The sequence below is a fragment of the Contarinia nasturtii genome, unplaced genomic scaffold (genome assembly GCF_009176525.2).
Source record: "Contarinia nasturtii isolate CC-2019 unplaced genomic scaffold, AAFC_CNas_1.1 Cnas_scaffold_1902, whole genome shotgun sequence".
Taxonomy (NCBI): domain Eukaryota; kingdom Metazoa; phylum Arthropoda; class Insecta; order Diptera; family Cecidomyiidae; genus Contarinia; species Contarinia nasturtii.
The window spans coordinates 86,986-100,226 of NW_022199232.1; the positions used below are offsets into that span (position 1 = coordinate 86,986).

Here is a 13,241-nt window from a genome sequence, read left to right on the forward strand (position 1 = left end):
TCAATTCTCGGTACCTCTGTGCCATACTGCGTTTTTTCTCTCATAAAATGGGGGTAGAATTCTTAAATTTGAATCGATTGTGTGTCGTTTATCTTGCGAATAAATCTAATTTTGAATTTATTTACACGATGCTGCTGTCTACAAAGTAATGTGTTAACATTATGGTTCTAAGTGCATTTTATGTGCGTTCAGTGGCCATTGTGCGAAGGTCATGAAGAATAATGACTGTATGGGTGCGATTTATCCCGTGAGAGTGAATGAGAAGGAATTATCAGTGTATAAATTGACGAATAAACCCTTTTTTCAGGCTTTTTGGGAATCCCATGAGCAAAGTTGAACATCACGGTGTAAAGAGGCCGACAAAGACTTAACTCAATAACTAGCGATCAATCACATGCGATAAGCGTGGGAGAGTGCGTGGACGAGAATTAGAGAACGCACACAAGTGTCTGTGAGATAGAGCGAAATAGAGAAAAATTGAGAGAGAAAAAAATGAGAAAAGAGAGACATAAAAGCGAGACAGCAAAAAAAAAATTGGAAAGAAAGAGAGACAAAATGGGAGCTACAGTGAGATTATGTGTGAAAAAGAGCGATTGCTTGAAAGATAAAGTTCCAGAACTGTAAACAAAGTGAATACCAAGAAAAAATAACGGCGTCACCTTTAACGTCGTCGCTGCGTGCATCAGACAGAAAAGCTAAATACACAAAAATAAACATCACATTTCCGGACGGTCACTTGATGGATTCGAATGGCGTTGGCCAAAAAATAAAGACAGGCAAAAATGCAGTCACGCAAACGTAATTTAATCGAGAAAAGAACGAATTGCGACGCAATGAAAGAAGTGTTTACGAGAATAGAGTCGTAATAAAAAAAGCGTTTGTGAAAAAGGGATCCAATTCCCAGGGTTGAATAAAAAGAATTTCCCATAAAAATGATGATGTGCGAGCAAGCTGGATGTGGCAGAAAAAATGGGTCTATCATCAACAGCAGACGCTGCTCCATCACAACTTTGCCCTCGACATATTTTTTTTCTGCTTCCATACATTCAGCTGTAGCACAAGTTTACTTAAAAATTGCACGTTTCATTCAAACGTAATTTAATCGGCTTGTGAATGACGACGATGACAACATCGTCATCATCGTTACAAACCGAAAAGCGTCCGATGAATAAACTCAGTTTGAAAGTATGTTGACTGAATGAATGATGCATCTCTCGGCAAAATCAAATATATGCACATGAAAATGATAAATAAGTCAGTGCACCGCAAAAATGATACACGAAATACAATTTTCCAAGCGAAAGACACAGAGAATGTCATTTTAAGTTGGGAAGTTCGTACATTTGTTCATTACATCAGCTTACACAAGTAATGAGAAAATATGGTCAACATGGAAGGATTGCATGCTATTGTGTGCATCGCCATGCCCTTTGTGCAGAGGAACACATATTTGCTGGCAAAAATGACTTTTCCACATCTAGAAAAAGAAAACAAAGTCAATATAATCGCATTTCTTTTGTTATTTAAAGTTATCGTTGATGTTGAATTGAATGGATTTTGCGTTGTTATTTCAATCTTCTTTTCCTCTTCGTCTCTTTTGCATGTCGTTTTCTATCATTTTCGCCATGTCGCTATCTGTCTTCCTCTTTCATCTCTCCATATCTCTGTCTCTTTCTCTTATCTCCCTTTCTCTCTCTTTCTTATCTCCCTCTCTCTCTTTCTGTTTCAATTTCTTTCTCTTCTTTCCATTCCAGTCCATCTCTCCTGCTCCAAAAAAATGCACATTAGTTTCCCTCAAATTGTCCTTCTCAAAAACTTATAAATTTCATATGCAAAACTATCGCAACGCTCAATTCGAATTCAATTTGGCTTCACTTAGTTGACTATTATTACGATGAAAGTGGCTTTAGTGGTCTACTTTCAATCATAGCTCGTTTCTCAAAATTAATCAAATGCTTGGAAACAATTTCAAGCATATTTTCCACTCGACGAACCGAGATCATTCTCCTCCTCCTCTCTATCTCTCTCAATCTAACTGGGTCATATGATGAATCGAAGCGAATTTTCATGCCATTTACATTTATGAGTCTTCAACTCAAGCAAGAGTACATGGAATGCAAAAGACTTTGAAAAACTTTCAGCATGAGTATGTCAGGGTATAGTTTCACCATTTCACCTCGAATGCAAATCGAGTGGCATCACCATAATTTAGTTTCATGAAATTGGTCCCTGATTCGAGGTACTTCTCGAGTTGTGTTTAAGTTTATGATAATCGAGTGCTCGTATCTGATGCGATAGAAAGAATTCGAGCTGATGCAAAATGCATTCATGCATATCATATATTCTGTATATGGAGAAGACATGTGTAAATATGTGAAAAAGTTGAACGAATAAAGTGAAATAATCTAGAAACAAGTGGATATTATTGAGTAGCCGATCCAAGGTATTTCAGTCACATTTGGAATGTAATAAGAAGAATGGCATAGCGGTTTACTTACGACCAATATTACGGAAATTACAAACGGCTAACACGCGTTCTCCCCCATCCATCGCACATTTTGTTTACTTATCGAGACATTGTCTTTCCGCAGCCTCCCAGAACATGTATAAGACAATGTGAGAATTAAAGTGGAATATATACTGAATAAATACACCGAATGACGGAATAAAACAAACAAAGCGCGAATATGTTTTCGGCGTGCGATTTGGAATGGGTGGCAAATTCATTTGCATAAGCACATATAGACGAACTGTGTACAAGGGATTTGGTAGCTCACGCTCGACGGTATAGATAGACAGAAATAGACAGAGAGTGAACAAATTTACAACTTTTCATTGTATTGAATCCACAACGTAAGCAGCTTATGCGAAACGCGAAACAGCTCATCGCAGAAACATTATTTACATGCATTAAATACGCTCGCACTTTCTATCTTTCTCTTTCTCTCTCTCTCTCGTTCCTTCTGCGTGTAATTTTTCTTTCTGCTCTTTGTGTGGCTGTGCAATCCATCGTACTTATTTTAATGTGGCTCATTCCATCCACTTGCATCTATTTATTGCGTCGACTTTATTTGTTTAAAATCATGCCGTTGCTGAACCTCACATGCATTCACTCGATTCCTTTCTGTTGCCATACATTTCGCACTAATGCCGGCCGTATAAATTACACTCTGACGACAACAATTTCAAATTACTACATTTTCTAAAACAAGATGTGAGACGGAACCGAACGGAGAAGATAAGCCGAATATTGCGTTAAACATATATTTTTCTACATGCTACGACAACGCCATCTCTGTTTCCCCATGTGTGTAGAGTATGTTCAATTGTTCAATATTGACAAATCATCATACAATGATTTTTAGATAGGATAGATGCGAAAGATCTCCGCAAGATCCAGATCCAAGCGTGCGTACGCTGCCGCATGATGCATACATATATAATACGCACGCAAATTCGTTATTCTTGTTTCCCCTTCTTTGATTCGCATGCCATAGCAATACGGAGTAAGGAATGTATGTATCATGCGGCTACGTACGTACGCTTGGATCCGGATCTTGCGGAGATCTTACGGATCTATTCTATCCAAAAATCATTGTATGCAAATCATTCAAACGGGTCAATTTTGTACCGCAAAAATAGCTGTCATCGTGAAAATATGTCAACAATATTATTCATTGAAATTTTTGAAATTGACTGTACCGTGTTTATTTTTTAAAACAATTTTCAAATGCATATTTCTGTAAATCTCATTTCAAAGTTTTAAAATATTTGTACAATTCTACATAAATAATATTTTAAATTTTTTAAACTGAAAGGAAATTTTCAGCATAGAAACAGCTTCTGCTGCAAGACCAAAGATGTCGTTTTCGGGGGAGATTCGTGTGACGTTTTCATATAAAACATATAGCGCATAACTCGGTTAGAGAAGATAAGGTCGGCCCGAACAGCAAATGTAATAACAAAAACAGCAGAATGCGTGTAAATAAAAAAAATCGATAGACGGAAAGAGACACAATTACAATTTGATGAATTCGATTCCATTAAGATTACACCAGTTCAGTATACCGCATCGGTTGATCGAGTTAGACCGTGAACGCTGACATCTGTTAAATAATACTAACTTTTCGCACAATTTAAGCCGATTTTATTTGATTTATTCAAATTCAAAGTCGGAATAATGAAAATTCGTCCGCCTTCTAAAACAACATAAATCACTTAGGCGGATTTTTTTGGCAAAAATATGTTTGGCTTTTGAAATCGAACAGAGAAATATGTGGAGAACTTGAAAAAATATTCAATTTCTGCATTGGATACATTGATGTATAGAAAATTTGTTTAAATTTGTTAGTCATGCTTCAAAGTAAGTTTAGTATGGTAAGTTCGTTTGCCAGAAAGCGTCAAATGTTTTGGTCAATGTCCATGGTTGCAACAAAGTGGTGGATTCTTTTTTTGGATGAAATGCCAAAGATGTTTCGAAATAAAATTTACAACCTCGTTTATTCCATTGAATTGTAGCGGCATGAATGGAAAAGAGAGAGTAGCGCGAATGAATGTGAAGTGGTCGTAAAAAGCGACGCCTTTGTCATTTCAATGGCAATACGATATAAGTTTATTTCTTGGTTCGGTTTGTCGGAGTACAATATGGTGGCAATGCGACAAAATCAAGCTTTTTTTCTCTGAAGCAAGTTGAGTGAGTGACACATTTGTGTTGTTTGGCTTTTCCAGCAATTTCATTTCGAACACTCGTAACTCTGATATTGGTCCATTGCCACAAATAAAAATATGATGTGATGTGATGTGTTTATATTACATCATCCGGGATGATTGCTCCTTCTGCGTTTCGCTACGTTTTATGTGTCTCTTCACTTTTCGCATTTTTGTAGACTATTTTTGTGCATTTCCATTTGGCGCGTACTTCTCGATTTCTATTTTCATCTTTCTCTTTACTTTTCTATTTCGAGATCGTGCCTTTTGTCACTGTTTCTTTAGCACAGTTTCTCTACTGCTCTCTGTCTCTCTTCCCTTTTTGTTCCCTCCTTTTCTCGTTCTCTCCTCTCTCTCTCTTCCTTTTTCGCTCTCTCGATCTCTCTCTCTTTTTTTTTTCTCCCTTCTCCCGCTCTTCCCAACTTTCTTCCTCTCTCTAGCTGTCTCCCTCCACATTTCATCCGCTTAACTGTCACGCACTTTTACCACCCTTTCTTCTTTGAATCATATGCTATATTTCTCTCTCTGATATATTTTCGAAAATGTTCAAGTTTGCTTTGTTAGTTTTGATGCATAATTTCGAGTACTATGTAGTAGTCGTAAAAAAATCGGAACAATAAAAAAAACTGCGGAACCATATTTGATGATGTTGAAATTCTCACGCGTCATACTCGTCGTATTGTGTGTTGTAGCTCTATTTCGGTAAATACATGGCCGTATCAAATTCGTTTTCGTTTGCAGCATCACTAGCAGCAGCTGTTTTGTAGTAAAAGTAGCGTATGCCAAAATGAAATGACAATTTTTAAGCTGCTTGTTCCAAATATCGTTGTCAAAATTCACACAACTCTCTCTGTGCTCCTTTTTTATGGTTATATTATTTAAATCAATTTTCGCTCAGCACATTGTCAGTGTTTTCATTTTGACAGAACCATATACAGTTGCATTTTGGGTACTCGTTTTACAAAGTTTTATTCAGTTTAAGCTATATACGAAGTTGAAAATGGGTGAAACTGTTCTTTCTTGTTTTGCGACTCGAAAAATTGTCGGTGAAACTAGCTCATTTGAGTTTCGAAAATTATAATTTTGTTTCGGCGTTTTTTTCTACCAACGATGCGAGCTCCATTTCAAAGGATTTTGTTGCTTGAGCCAGTCAAAATTAATCAAAAACCTCACACTGATGGAGTTTACATTAGACAATGGGAATGGAATGGTCTTGTCTTTTGTCTCTCAATGTTTTGAGCTCGATTCATGAGTAGCGTTGTGTGCGACCATGTCTCGGAGCTCTTTTTTTTCATGAATTCACCAACGAATGAATGAAACGGAATGGCGAAAAGAATTACAAACAAACATTACAATTCTTTATCATTGGCAATGTTGAAATTATCTATTTGCCGTGGTGTTTTGGCGCGTGGACAATATATTCCCTTGTGGGATTTGTTCGTTGTCAAAAGAAAATGCAGACTATGAAGCCATTAATTCAGTGGTCGTTGTCCCGTTTGCTCTCATTTCCCCCCACAGCGCTCTCGAAGAGCTTTCACATTTCGTTTGCATTAAACAAAACGAACGTCTTGGGCAAAATGTAATTGCATTTAGGCGTAGAATGAGCATCGCATTTTTGCCGAGCATGCACAGTTGAAAAATCCGACAGTTTTTGTTCGCTTCGACGGAATGCAAGGATTTATGTGTTTTTATTTTATTTTCATTTCACACACACGCACAAAAAGAAAATTCATATTCAACCGAATGATTTATCCGGTCGCATACTGCGTATATACATCGAACCGTCGTCGTTTCTATCTCACTTAAATATGCTTTATCATCAACATCATGTAAACCTTACTTAGAATGGCTGGTGGTTATGGCGCTTTTGTTGAGCCCGATGTAACAATAAGTCAAATTCCTTGTTTCACATGATTTTTGGGGGCGAAAGTTTACTGTTTCGTCTTATCATTCGCTACATACAGCGGAGTAAATTACATTCGAATCGATTGCCGCTCTCTCTCTCTCTCATCAAAATTGCTAGCAAGTCAAACTGAAGCAAGCTAGTTTTTTGACAAGTTTGATTAGTCCAATTTTTTATTCGTCGACTTGACCCGAGCCATTTTTTTCGCCTACCAAATTACTTATACCATCACAGATTATTGCCTATTCTCATCCATTGTTTCATCCAAAAGCGTACATATTTTATCATCGTTTCAGCTGACGGAATTTTTTTTCGCTCATCCAAAAAAGCGCTTCGACTCACATATCCATTCCGAAAATGCCCAAAATCGCTGCCGCCGTCGCCATCCCAATGCGATGCTTTATGCCCAATATATTTATTGTTTCATTTTATTATTATTTATTATTGATAAAGTTCTTTTTTTTCACAAGCCAAAGTAGCGAGAGTGTGTTCGTTGGATATGCGCCATAAAGCCGAATATCGTCAAAAAAATTATCATTATTACAAATGATGAATGTGTGTATACTATGTGTGAGCCACACATTGCCGGCCAAACAAAATTGCGGTTAGACATAATGAAACAAAAGTCTTTTACACGATGAAATTATGTGCGAGCTTACTTTGATATCAGTTTGTAGAGAGAATGAAGAAAAACAGGCCGCTCATCAGCATTCAGAACGGTTTTCGCAGAAAAGGATAGAGTGAGAAAGAAATAAAAAGCACCATAACGGCGAGAGGGATAGAGAGAGAGAGAGAGAGCCCATAAATAGAGAAAAAAGATCAAGATGCGATAATTCGATGTGCGTGTTGTATATTTACTACTCACGATACAAACATGGGAACGAGAAGGTAAATTATGAAAGAATGAAGAAGTCGGAGTATGAAAAGGGGATTGAAGGTGAAAGATAGAAGGTAAAATGAGAAAACTTCAGTATGAAAAGGCATGTAAGCAATTCTCACAGGAAAAACGCAATAAAAACTCATTAGACCAAGCTAATGGGCTCGACCTGGGTTAAGAAATTAGTCTTTGTCGCGACTTGCATTTTGATTATTCATTAACAAACGAACGCACCTGCTAAGGAAACGAATCCGCACTTAACATTGCTATTTTTCCTCGCCGCTTCAGGACCATTTTTATTACATATCTTATCACAATTTTTCATGCACATTTTTTTTTCGCCGAAGGTTGCACAGGGAGTTCATTTTATATTCAAAAAAATGTGAACCTTTTTGAGCATACATTTGATGAAAATTTAGATTTTTCCTTATTCTTTGATTCGTTCAAATTCTAGGTCTCCACATTCAACTGAAATGTGTGTCCTGATTTCGAGAGAAGAAAAAAAATACCATCTTTGCCACCATAATCTTAATCCAAAACTTTATGCAGTTCAATAAACGTTGTGCAAAAATTGGCATCGATTCAACGTCGCATGAGTGATGAGCATGTTTGTGGCACAAACAAAACTCAAACTCGTATAAAATGAAATAAAAGCGTTCAGTTTTTCGAGCAACAATCTTTGGTCGTTAGTGTGCTTTGCAGCCATGCAATAAACCATAATGGCTTTATTGCTTAATTACTTTTTACACGCTGTAAATGAATAAATTCGACGTAGTTGGCGAAAAATGATAATAATACGCAATAATAATCATAATTCTCTCTCTCTCTCCCTCTCTCTTTGTGTGTGTGTGTGTGGCTTTGAAAACGTTGCAGTTGCATGTGATGTGCTCATATAATTGGTGTGCATACGCCAGTTAAAAATAGTACATAATAATCACAACAGAATTGCTGGTCGTTTTGGATGACAGTGTGAGAATAATAACAATTAAAACTTGGTTGTTGGATTGTGGGTGGAAATTACTCGCATATATGAAAATGGGTGGAAACCACTTCCACTTGTGATTTATGGATTGTTACATCAACACAGCACCAAATTGTTTAGTACTTTGGAAAATGATGCGCATTTTTTTTGTTGCCATATTTTTATTCATTGAATATTAGTTTCATTTTATCTCGCACTTTTTTCGAAAAAGCAGGCTTAGACTTTCGAGAATGTACATTTACATTGGTTTTGTCAGCATTGAAAAGTTATTCCAAATGGAACACATAAATATTAGAGATGAACACGTCTCATTTAAAATGGACGTGCATTCGGTTTGATGTAGATATATTCATAATTAAAAGAGTTTTGTTTGATTCAACAAAAAAAAAAATATATGAAATGTCTGATGGTGACGTGAGTCGAGAACTTATGACTTTTCATCTGAGTCATTGAACTTTAATCCCATCAATAATCGATTCAAAACTTGTTCGTTGTTTGTTTACACAAGCTATTCTACCAAAAAACTGTTTGCTTAAAATGTAGACTCAATACTGCGTAAATAACCAAAGAGCTTTATACAAATGCTAGTTTTTAATACTTAAATGCTTGTTTCCAAAAAAAAAATGCAAAATGTTTCACATAAAATAATCTTTCATAATCCGTTCATTGAATCTTTCAGTGCTTCCGGTGTAAATGCAAAATCATATGTTGTTTCTTTCCGCATATAATGGTTCATTCGGTTGAATGACTTTTTGTTTGAAACTTTTCGGGGCTCATTTTCATATTACTTATTCTTCATAATAATTTTTCGCCTGTTTTTGCTACTTTGTACATTTTCTCATTCCAGGCAAACCTTACTTTCGTCTCTTGCTCACCTTAGCTCAACCTGCATCATTTTGACTGGTGGTTCTTTCTATGGATTTTGGTTTTAGAGAGAGAGAGAAACCGAGAAAGGGGGAAAGGGAATGGAAAAAAGAGAAAGAGAGAGAGTGAGAGAGAGAAATATGAAGGAAGGTTCCTTCTCTTTTCCATTCATACCTTTCTCACTCTTGAATAGCAAAAAAGCTACCTTTTGAATTTTCTCCCCTTTACACTCAGCCTCAAGTGCATCAAAGTGTGTATATATGGTTTTTAAAATGGTGTATAAGTTTTCTCAAGCCAAACACCGGATTTTGTGTGTGCATTGAATTGCATTTTACGAACTTTATATCAAGCAGTTTTGCGTGAAAATGAGTTTGGTACTGGACAAATTTGAGTTTGCGGTGGTTTTCAAGTTAAAGAATTCAGAATCGAATAGTATTATTTACGTCTCTTTTCTTTTTCAACCTACCGCCTCCTCTGCTCTCATTCTCTTGCTCTTCCTCTTCTATTTCTTTCTCTCTCCCTCACTCTCTTTTGCTTTCTCTCTTTCTCTTTCTCTCTCTGTTTTCCTCTCTCTCCTTTGCTTTCTCTATCTCTTTCTCTCACTTGATAATATTAGGTATGCATTCGGTGGTCGGTCCGAATTTCTTTAAACTTTCATGAAAGCAGAAAATTGTGGCGATGAATCTGTAATATGGTTTTGTGTTCAAAGCTGGACATTGGTGAATTTGAAGCAACACACAGCCACACTTACACACACCACCCCAATTCGTGCCAATGAATATCGTGCAAAGAAAACCACAAACTCGAATGCAGCTTTGTAACAAAAAGTCATCGGTCGAACTAACACATACTCGCTCTCAATTTTTTTTTGTTTCTCATTTGGTCTTTTTCGCAACACAAATTGGTCGCCATCACCCTCTGAGTAGCAGTAAGTAAAGTTTTTCTTGCTAAAACTTTGTTTTGCTGTGCTCAATCGCATACATATAAAAACTGGGTGAACTGGAAAATTATCACCTTTTTCAGTCAATTCGAAAATGAAACCGCTATCGATTTCAGGATGTATTTCATTTCAAGTGAGTGCAAACACTTGGAAAAGACTTTGAAAAAAATCGAAAAGAGCCAAAAAGTCATCAACCCATGTGAAAAACCATCAAATACATGATGATCATGCATGAAATCTGCACCGAAAAAACACACACGCCATAAAGTGCATGTATTTTGTTACCCGGTATTTAATCATGAAAACGCCGTCATGTGTGAAATTTCGTTTATTATTCCGGAATGAAAATGATTCGCAGCGAAAATTAACTCGACACGTTCGAAAAAAAAACAGCGCGATGGGCTTGTAAATGCCCGACGAAAAAAGTGGCGAATGAATATGCAACAATGTTGTATTTTGATAAGCTTCGGCGAAAGTAATAATGAAATGTGGAAGTGAATTTCGGTTAGTGATAACAGTGGAACTGTTGGAAAATCGATATAAAGTTTTACTTTTCGATTACTTTGGAATGAAGTTCCAGTTTAAAGCGAATTTTACGGCGATAAGAAGCGTTGCCGATTCAATAGAGAGGAAAATGTGGATATCGGCATCAGTGAAGTCATATTAACCTAGTTCAAATAAATAGCGATTTCTTTACACGGGAAATTCGATTGCTTGTAAAATTAACATCGATAGTATCGATGTAAAGTGGTGGAAATTAGCCATTTACCGATGGAAAGGGAACCAGCTTAGGTACGTGCACGGCGATTTACTTTTACGCTACGGTTGTGTATCGAGTATTGAAATTCAATTTTATCATCTAAATTGAATAGAATTGAAAACATGGATTTGTAATTAGTCCATACGATTGGAGCAGCGTTAATACAATCATTGGCTTGATACGTCATAGAAAGAAACGTGTCTGAATATCATAAAAAATCATCTCGAGAATATCATATACAATACCTGAACATTGTTCTCTATTTGATTTTAACCTTTGATAAGTTTAATGTATCTTAAGTATCGAATAATTTGTTCATGCAATTTGAAGTGTGCTCAAAATTATCAGAATGACTTTATCAAAGCAACACTCACATGCAATTCAGATTCATCATGCCGTTTTATAGATAATACCAACGTGCATCATTTTGTACTTAATAGCTCTACATAGAGCTATCTCACATTTACTTTCATTTATTCCTCGACGTGAGTAAAACTTGAATTTTTTATAATTTTAATTTCAAATTATTTTAACCCTCAAAAAACACGTTTGATGAGGGTACCTCCCGAGCAAAATTTTGGATTTTTTGATCAAAAACGAAAATTTTGTATGAAAGGTACCACTCTATTGTATTGAAATTTCTTCAAACTTTCAGAATGTTAGCTTTTTGTGAAAAAAATTACCTCTGGAAATTTTCACATGATAACGATATAATACAAGCATTGAAAAGTCCAACAAAAATTATTTGTATCGCAAAACTTATATCAGATTCAGTTTTCTCATGAATTCATTTTCACGGTAAAAGATACGTAATAAATGCATGTTGTGGATCACAGTGCGGAAAATTTCATCTTACGGATGTAAGACATTTTATTTTTCCTTTCGTTTCATAAGGATCTGTAAAAATTAGACTGTTACTGCCGATTTTCATTGTCACTGCTTTGGATTTTGTTTTCTTTTATCATGCTGTATTCTAGGCTGTATTCAAAACTAATGCCCGCAAATTCCAAACTTTGGCCTCATGATAAGCTTTATCACATTTGAATGTCTGATGTGTGCAACATTTCTCTCATGCAATTTGAATGAAAGCAACGGCGTGGAACGTACAGCTACTCAGTTTAAAATTGTCTCAGTCTTTGTCAAACTCTTTGAGTTTATTTTCTCGATTTATCAACAACTCGAATGTAAGTCTGTGTGCTAGTGCAAAACTGATTTTATTTCTCTGAAATCCTCTCAATTTCATTCTGCAAAATTGTGCTCTTTTGACCATTTTCTGTGAATTTTGCTGTAAATCTGATTTTGCATCATTTTCCTTCCATTTTTGAAATCTCTCTTTCGGCACTATAACCATGAAATTTCTGCTGGTCGTTATTTCTCTCGTTGGGTTTGGTTTCGTGGAAATTAGTGTACAAAGTAAAATGTTTACTTAATAATATAGAATTTTTTGTGCCGTTTTTCTATTGACTGCATCGGGTTGATTTTATTAAAGCACGTCTGGATTGGCTCATAACTACCACAACTACATAAGTTATAGGGATTTATATTTTGAGTTTATGTAGTTCAAGTTTCAAAAGATAAAGACGGTAAATGCATGAGTAGGTCAGTTTGGCAAAATGAACTGATTTCGTTTCTTTGAAATCTTTGAGTAGAAATAATTTCATTCATGTTTTGCATCCCATTTCTTCATTTAAAAATATTAACGTTTATAATTCCAGTGAAATACCACTTCCGGAATCTCTACTGCATCGCTATACCGTTGTAGGCTAGCTTGTTTAAGTTTTCTCCAGATCAAGTTCACTTCACTTTTCAATAAGGTAACACAATTCTATTTTATCAATAGGTAACACAGCGGGCATTCAAGAACTTATAAATAAAAATGCCGATGTGAATGAAAAGTACCATCAAGAAACGGCTTCCAAATTTGGTAAATACCTTTAAAATTGTGCGCTCTTTTCCCTTTAAGCTGATTATTTATTGTGTCTTCTTGATGTTGCTTTGAAAATTGCCTTTTTAAAGTTCAATCTCTCTATCTATTTATCAATAGATTTTGTAAATTTAACGTGAAGCTTTGTACAGAAAAGTAAGAAAAATTCAATTTTTCATTAAAAAATATTTCAGGTTAATTAGAAGCAGTTAAAACTCTAATAAAACATGGTGCAAACAGTGTTTCGAATTTTTCAATGCCAATTCATTCAATTATAATTACCA

The 13,241-nt window shown here is 35.7% G+C and overlaps 1 protein-coding gene across 1 annotated transcript in view; it reads left to right on the forward strand.

Moving 5' to 3' along the window:
* The first annotated feature begins 1,122 nt into the window (after positions 1-1,122).
* LOC116347431 (toll-like receptor 3) overlaps positions 1,123-13,241 on the forward strand; it is a 23,561-nt gene continuing 11,442 nt past the window's right edge. The window contains exon 1 of the mRNA XM_031778009.1: positions 1,123-1,185. Coding sequence (XP_031633869.1) covers positions 1,123-1,185 — 63 coding nt within the window. The remainder of the gene's footprint in view (positions 1,186-13,241) is intronic.